The sequence below is a fragment of the Halyomorpha halys genome, unplaced genomic scaffold (genome assembly GCF_000696795.3).
Source record: "Halyomorpha halys isolate HHAL.00 unplaced genomic scaffold, Hhal_1.1 Scaffold577.1, whole genome shotgun sequence".
Taxonomy (NCBI): Eukaryota; Metazoa; Arthropoda; class Insecta; order Hemiptera; family Pentatomidae; genus Halyomorpha; species Halyomorpha halys.
Genome location: NW_027113760.1, coordinates 321,390 through 329,596, shown reverse-complemented (window position 1 = coordinate 329,596; position 8,207 = coordinate 321,390). Strand labels below are relative to the sequence as shown.

Sequence of the window (8,207 nt, the reverse complement as noted above, 5' to 3'; positions counted from 1 at the left end):
ATATGTGTGTGTATTTCTACAATTAATTCCCCCATTCATAAGTACCCTGATATGAATGATCAGCATTAATTAAACAAGGATATTTATTCAGATCCTAATGTATGGTATAGCGTTAATAGCTGACAGTAGATGTGGCTATGTAGCTTCTGTTAAGACAATACCATCGTACTATTATAGTGTGATAGATGACAGTATATTGCAGCAGTTTGGTTACTATTTTGACAGTACTCCCACAGAGGTATAGTGTGGTAATTAACATTAAGAGAAATCAATGTACCTACGGTCAGTTTTTTCATAGCTGCTAAAATTATAATTTTTAAAATAGTGAGTATTATTAGTCATGGTTTGAAGATACTTTATCTTCAGATTATGACACAAAAAGTTTTTTTAATAAATAATTAACTCAAGGTACAATTAATGGGATTGTATGATGAGATGAAATGAGTAATCCAGTTACCAATGTTAATATTTTTATCACCTTAGTTTTGTCAGTTTGTTTCATCCTCTATGCAATACTTAAGCTCTTTCATTTTAAAAACAAATAAAAATGAATTCAAATACATAAATTTTTCATCAGCTTCATAAGTGCTTTGTTTCTAACATAGCCAATTCAGTGGAGCCAATCATATTGCAGTATACAGACCACATGATCTTGAAAAGCTTCACTACACTTACAGTTCTATTTGAGCTCTTGTGGTTAAATAATTAATGAAAGTTTTAATTCATTCATTTTAATATACGTTATATTTGAAATGTAACTATTAACAGTTGAATAGTAGCTGTTTAACTCATTTGATTTTGATTTCACTAATTAAGGCTTAAAAGAGTTGTATTTGATGATTACCCTGAATCCTGACTTGAAATTAATAAACCTATTTAAAAATAGGTTTTGACAAAACCTAAGAACATGTTACTGAATCTTTTGAAGTTCAACCCACCAAACAAAAAACTTCTAAAACCCCCTGAGTCATAAGAAAACAAAGATGAGGAACCAACAATAACGATAAAGATCTGAAAATTGTCAGTTGAAGATATTTGAAAAGAAAAACCATTATTAAAAATGTAATACAGAAAGCTTGTAATTAGTAAAGTTTATCTTTTGAAAAACAGGCTTTAATACATCACTTTCTTAGTTTTACCTCACATTAGTTATGAACTCGACCATGTTTTGTTTATATAACTAATAATATTTTAATGGTTATGTATCATATTTTTTATGTTACCCATTCAGTTTTAACTTCATATTGGTATCTAAATAAATAAAGTTTGTAACATCAATGCTTTTTTCTATTTTAAATAATTTTTTTTTGTTCTAAAAAATCTAGCTTTTAAATTTATAGGTAGAGACTTACTATTAGTAAATGTTATTGATTTTTATTAATATTGCAGATGTTCATGGCAAGGTTATACATCTTGTACAACGTGCTCCTCCATCAAGTAACAATGATACTACCAACTCAGGAAGCGAAGGGAGGACCAACACAGCTCCAAGGCGTGGTCCATTTCGTACTATTATTGCTCCTAGTGGTAGAATGGATGGGGCAAGCGGTAATGCTATGTACCTGGGAGCAATGGCTTTTCCAGCAGATCTCATGGATGCCCAAGGTACCTTCTTATTTATTTTTTTTTGGCTGTTGATTTTGCATTGCTCTCATTTTAACAACTTCTGATTGGTCCCTACCTTAATTTTTAGGTATATCGATGCCACAGCCTCGCCACAGATTGTCACAAAGCAGGCTCTCAGTGGCGCGTGCTATGCTTCGAAGAGCTCGCTACACTCTTATTAATTTAGAAAGCCCTTCCCAGTCAGATTCTCTGCAAGAAATCAATGCAAACAAGTTAGTATCCAACACATTTGCAAATATTTTATTAAAGTAGTAAGGTATCATTTAATTTAAATAAGTACAGGTTCACAAAAAATTTGAATAAAAGGCACAGCTTAAAAAGCATATTTTAGTTAGAACTGTTATTAAATATTTGATAAGATCTTATTAGGAAACCTACTGGGATTGTCCTATTGTCAAAACAAATTACTGCTATAACCAAAGCGTGATTTAAAATGTTGGCATCCATAGGCACAAAAATTGTTGACTCTCTCTCTCTCTCTCTCTCTCTCTCTCTCTCTCTCTCTCTCTCTCTCCCTCTCTCTACCCTCCCCCATACCATCAGAAGAGGGAAGATGGTTAGTCTGGCCATATTAAAAAATAATCTTTGATTGTTTTAATTTAGTTGTGTAATAGGCCAATTAACCTGGAAACGCTTGGAAGCTAGTGTTGGAACCACCAAAGTTTTGAACTTTTTCAGATTCTGGTCTTTAACTTTTAAATGATGTAAACTACAGGAAAATTAATGATTATTATATTGAATAAATGCCTAATATTATTATAAATTCAGCCCTGAACTAGGGGCAGCATTGATGGAGCAGAAAAAATGATTTTTACCAACTTTGTCAAAAAGTTCAATATACTGATAAGGAATCAGCTTTTTTTAAAGTTAAAAATCGTCTAAACAAAAGTTCATGAGAATTAGATTTAGTGTTATAAGTGAGTACCTATCATTTACTGAACAACTCACTCATTTGATAGAGAGCAAGTCACATTTTCAACCTCACTCACTCATTCATCTGTATTAGTCCTAATCTAATTCCAATTGAGGTATAAACTTGAAAATTAAAATAGCAGAGACCTGTCTTTAATAAATAAGACAAAATTTTAAAATCTGTTGACTTAATGGCAAAAGCTATCAACCAATGGATTAGATCAGCAGCCATGGATTTTGAGAGATCTACAATTATTGTTATTTCTCCACAGGATGGCTCTAGTGTAATGGTAGCGATCCACCAGAACCAAATCAGCAGTAAGATGAGTGGAAAGCAGTAATGACCAAAGCGGCCAAAGACAAAACCGTCAAAAAGAATCTAGAAAGTCTTTTTTTGGATGTGCATGAAATAATATTCATAGATTACCTGGAAAAAGACAAAATTATCAAGTGAATATCACTCAGCATTATTGGACTGATTGATGGATTAAATAATAAAAAAAAAATTCCATATCGCAGAGAAGCATTTGTTCTCCAAGCTTAAAAAAGCTAGTTTACAATATCACTAGTGACAATGGTTACTGTGGTAAAACTGCACAAATTAGGGCTTCCAATTACTTCCCCTTTCACTGTAATTTGCAGATCTGTCCCCAACATCTATAGCCTTTTTGCAAATCTCATAAAGATGCTCCGGGAAAAGAGATATTGCATAAATGGTGAAGCCCTGTCGTAATATGATGTAGCTATACATCACTTCAAAATTGTAATAGTTTAGTCTTCATATAGTTTCTGGCAATTCAGTCTATGCATGATGCTTTATTTTTCTGCAATTTCTTTTACATCAGTTGGTTCTACTAGCATTTCTTTTTCTTTAAAACGATTTGTTAGAGGGCCAAGAACTAATGCTTAGAAAATCATTTTCAGATGCCAGAGAAATTTGTTTTATTAGACACCTGTGTATTGTTGTTAGTAGATTATATTTCAGTGATGAGTTGACAGCTCCAAAACATTTATGATGTAATAAACAAAGAAAATCAAGGATAACGAAGAGTACTTTCGAACCCTACAGTAATTCACTGCAGTTTCATTCACTACAGTAATTACTTTAATGAAACTCATCCAATAGAACCTAAAACATTAATTTCCAAGGTTTTTAGTTTGTATAGCTATTCAGGATTACACACACACAGTATATCAGCTTCCGTATTTCATCTTTTCCATTGCCATTTCTTCATTGTTTCTGCTGTGCTTTCATGTCCTCTGAAATACACATTCTTACATTTTTGTCAATTTTTTACTCATCTGTTTTCAGTGATGATTTGCAAGGAAGCATTGCTGCTGTGGCTCAAGCTGCAACAACTGCTGCATTTGCTGCTGCTGTTAGTGGAACTAGCAATGTTGGTGTTCAACATCCTCCACCAATAATAAATATTGAAGGTAAAGTAATGTATAGCAGTTAATATTAAAATAAGTTGTAATTTTTCAACTCTGATTGGAAATACAGTTATATACATTATACAATTAAATTTTGTATTTATTATTTATTCTTTTTTTTTTTTTTTTTTTTGTAGCTACTGGAGCAGACGGTGAAATGCAAGCTGAAGATGCAGAGCCTACACCAGAAGGGAACAGTCCAGATGAATCACCTTCTGGAGAAGAATCAGTTCCGTAAGTTTTAAAATTTATATAATTTAAAAACAATAAATTTTATTATCTTATTAAGAAGTAAGGTATGATAAATAAAGAGTTTTCTTTTCTTTCTCTTCTTAAGTTAGTTCTTTTCTTCTATGTTAGAAATATACAGAGTGGTGCATATAAATCGGTCATATTTGAAGCACTTATTAAATTGTCATTTTGACATTACTGAGTTGAAATTAGGTGCTATTTGTTGAGTAATCAAAGAACTAACATGTCAGACATAATTAAATGAAAAATTATTAATAATTTACTGTCATTTTCATCTCAAGTTCTCAATTAGTCTAAACCTTAAAAAATCAAGTTTTATTTAAATTATGGTAATTATTTACTAATTTCATAATAATAACAAAAATATTGTTATTTCATTACAAATACATGGTATCTGTTACTGATATGGTCTTACAAATAACATACATTACATACTACAGGGATAAATTTAAAATCAAATAAATTCCTTTAATAATTAAAGTGATATAACTTGGTATTTCTGTATCATATAGACCAACCTTAGGTGTTATATACCTAAAAGTGGCCAACTTTTAGGTATATAAGATCTACTTTTTATCTTGAAAGTGTGTCGTGGTCGACTTGTCATAAGCGTAGTCTACAGGGGAAGAAGGTGTGTGAAATGCATAATAAGTTTATACACTATGTTTCAGTATAAGGTGTATTCCAGGGAATATTTAACAACAACATTTATCATTCACCATTAAGAAAGTAATGAAGTTCCCATACTTTATTGAAGTGATAAGTTTTCGATTTTTTCTGTCACTACTCATGTTCATGGGCATACTAGTATGGAAAAAAATATGATAATTTAAAGAATAAATGTTGAATTAAATATTTTCCTTAAAAAAATTCAAAAACTCCTGAACTAAGGTAATTATCTCCGTTAAATTGAGAGAAATAATAACAATATACTACGATCTGGGACAGTAATACAAGTATATTAAAATCAAATATAGATATATTTAAATTTACAAGAAGTATGTTAAAGTTATAATATATTTATTACTGTTTACAATACTGACTTTTTAATGTAAATAGAATTATTTTTATTCTCAATATATTTGTAATATTGTCCCTTATTTTTCTCTCATTGTAATGACCGCAGATTAGAGATCTGTTGCCGAGAATGCTCACTTATCAAGTAAATAGATAGGTAAGAAAAGCAATTTAATTTAAAACAAAGAAAACGTACTTTCATTTTAAACAGAAGAATAATTGAAACTCTACATAGTCACCGAGGATAAATAACATAGATTCATAATGTCTCAGACAAAGCCTTTTATACGCGGATGACATAGTCCTACTAATAACTGACACCAAGACCAAACTACAACAAGCTCTGGTAGAATGGGAAGAAGAGTTGCTCAGGCAAGGGATGCAAATTAACACCTTAAAGAGTAAAGTGCTGGTTATGGTGAGGGAAGAATAGGAAGATGTCCAACTGATCCGCAATGGCGAGACACTTGAGGTAGTGAAGGAATATATTTACTAATTAATATATTTATTAGGAATATATTTATTTTTAGGAATATATTTATCTAATTAGTAACTCGGGTAAGATAGACGCCAAAATATTAAACAGAATGTGTAAGGTGATCAATGAATTGGAAGTAAAAGAGGCAAATCCCTCAATGAGATGAAGTGGCTAAGCAGGGACTGAAAAGAGTGGTTATGCTGGATTGGGGCTCCTCAATGCTAGCAAATGGCATAAGAGGAAGATAAAGAAGAAGGTATATTCGATATCTTCGGAAATTAAACACAAGCATTAAAAAGTCCAATATCCATTAGGTTAAAAAGAAAAATTTTATTACTTTTTATGTACTTTCTCATAATTGAGAAATATGATAACTAAGTTATCTTATATGCTATCTTGGTGATCTACCCCACCCTTGCCATCATTATATTCCAACATGATATTGGGCTTTATAACAGTGATATTTATTATTTTTCCCTCTTTTCTCCACTTCCATCATTTCAATTTTTTTATGTTTCGTGGACAATAAATATATATCTTTTTTGTCCTTCCACTTTGCAGCTAAAATACCTTTGCACGATATTGAAATAGCTTCTGATTTTTTCAGTTTTATCGTTGTGAGCTCTTTCGGTATTTAATTAACTTATTATTTCTGTTACATCTTACTGTCCCTATGGCATTGGTTTGCATGGAATGCAATTTTTGAAACAAGTTTGGCGAAGAATACCGGTTATCCATAAATAAGGTGTGTCTGAAATTAGCTATTGATGTGCACATAAACATGTTAACATTTTCAGAAGCACTGATGATTAAATTTTAAACTTTATCATGGCCTGTGTATATTTTAAATTTCATACAATATCCTGATTTAGACTCTCACTTCTTAAAAACTTTACTCCAAACCTGCCCTCTTTGACAAATTGAACTGTTTTTATGACAATCAATCAGTATATTTCATGAGATTCCTCTTATAATACATAATCATCGGGAGTATAAGTACTTATAAATTTTTCATTGAGCTAATTTATTATAACTCTTAATTTGCATAAACGATCATCTTTATCTCCAACTTCATTATTTGAAAAGTGTAAAAAACGGGTAAGTTGCGCAAATCTCCGCAATGGCATTGCTTTCTGGAAAAAAGGGAGTCTGGATAATACTTCTTGACCAATCCCATTGGACATTCAGGATTTTACTTGTGCCCTCAAGATGCCTAACGTAAAGTAAGCATGAAATTCATGTCTTCAATATTCTTCAGATAGCTTTAATTTTTGGGTTACATCTCGTATTGTTTGACTCATGTAACGATTGCTTTCTGTGACAATGATATTCCAAGAATTTTTTAATAAAAATTGATTTAGCATTTGCTAAGCCGTGAATCGTTCTCCCAATTCTATGTTCATTCCAGAAATCCGTGAGTACTGCCAAATTTTGCTTTCATTTTCCTTATTTTCCCATGTCTATCCATCAGATGTACAATTAATTTCACAATTTACACTCACTTTCTTCTTCACTGTCAGATACTATAATTCTACTCCGATCCCGAACAGGACAAACAATTTCCTCGCAGTCCCTATCTATATCGCTATCAGACGGAATTACTAATCGCTTTCTGTTTGTACTTTTCAAGTCATTCATTTTATAAAATATGTTGAGAAGACTGAAATAAAAAAATCTATTATTAAATTTTTAAGCGTTGTAATGAGATTTATTGCAAATTGCAAAAATTCTTGTGTAAAAAAAATCCCTACAACATAACCCATTGATTCTAATTGATTTCTAAAATATTGATGAACAATCCAGCTGTTAGCTGACATGACGCACACGTTGGTTTTGTTTCTGTGGCATATGCCTATCAACATGGTATACATGTCACTGACGGTTTTGGAACAAAAGCATCTCAACGTGCACGGTATGTATTTACAGCATAAGTGGTTAAGAGAGAAAAAGATTTCTTAATGTATCAATGATTAACATTTTATGTAGTTATTCACCAACCTTATTATTGAACTTATATATAATACAAAACTTTTAAATTTAACTATAACCATGTTCTGCTTAATAATCAATTAACCTGAGCATCAGTATAAATAAATCCATCCCTAATTTTCCCTCAGGTCTTGATTATTTGTTTGTTATAAATTAATATTGAGCTCATCTGTGGGATCAGACATCCCATCTATCAGACACAGTGTCTAAAAGAGATAATGAAGGCTTGTGAAAAATCTGGTTACTTCCATAACTAACCTCACAAATCCTAAATTCCTTTTTAATCACACTTTGGCTATTATCAGTTTTCAATTGATTTTTATGTGGTTATTAGATGTATTATTTCTATTCTGTTAGTATTAATATATCCCCAATTCCTTCTGTTCTTCATACTTGAACAGTTGGTTGTTATCATTGTTGGCAATGATCTCCTAATTTATTATTTCATTTGAGAAGTTTTCTATCATTAGTCAATATATCCACTTTGAAAAGTAAAGTT

At 31.2% G+C, this 8,207-nt stretch overlaps 1 protein-coding gene across 5 annotated transcripts in view; it reads left to right on the top strand.

The window, feature by feature from the left end:
- Positions 1-8,207, top strand: part of LOC106684392 (large proline-rich protein BAG6) — a 46,202-nt gene that overhangs the window by 7,781 nt on the left and 30,214 nt on the right. For all 5 annotated transcript variants that reach the window (XM_067051097.1, XM_014426447.3, XM_014426446.3 and 2 more), the window contains exons 4-7: positions 1,390-1,605; positions 1,694-1,838; positions 3,851-3,975; positions 4,110-4,206. In XM_067051097.1, coding sequence (XP_066907198.1) covers positions 1,390-1,605; positions 1,694-1,838; positions 3,851-3,975; positions 4,110-4,206 — 583 coding nt within the window. The remainder of the gene's footprint in view (positions 1-1,389; positions 1,606-1,693; positions 1,839-3,850; positions 3,976-4,109; positions 4,207-8,207) is intronic.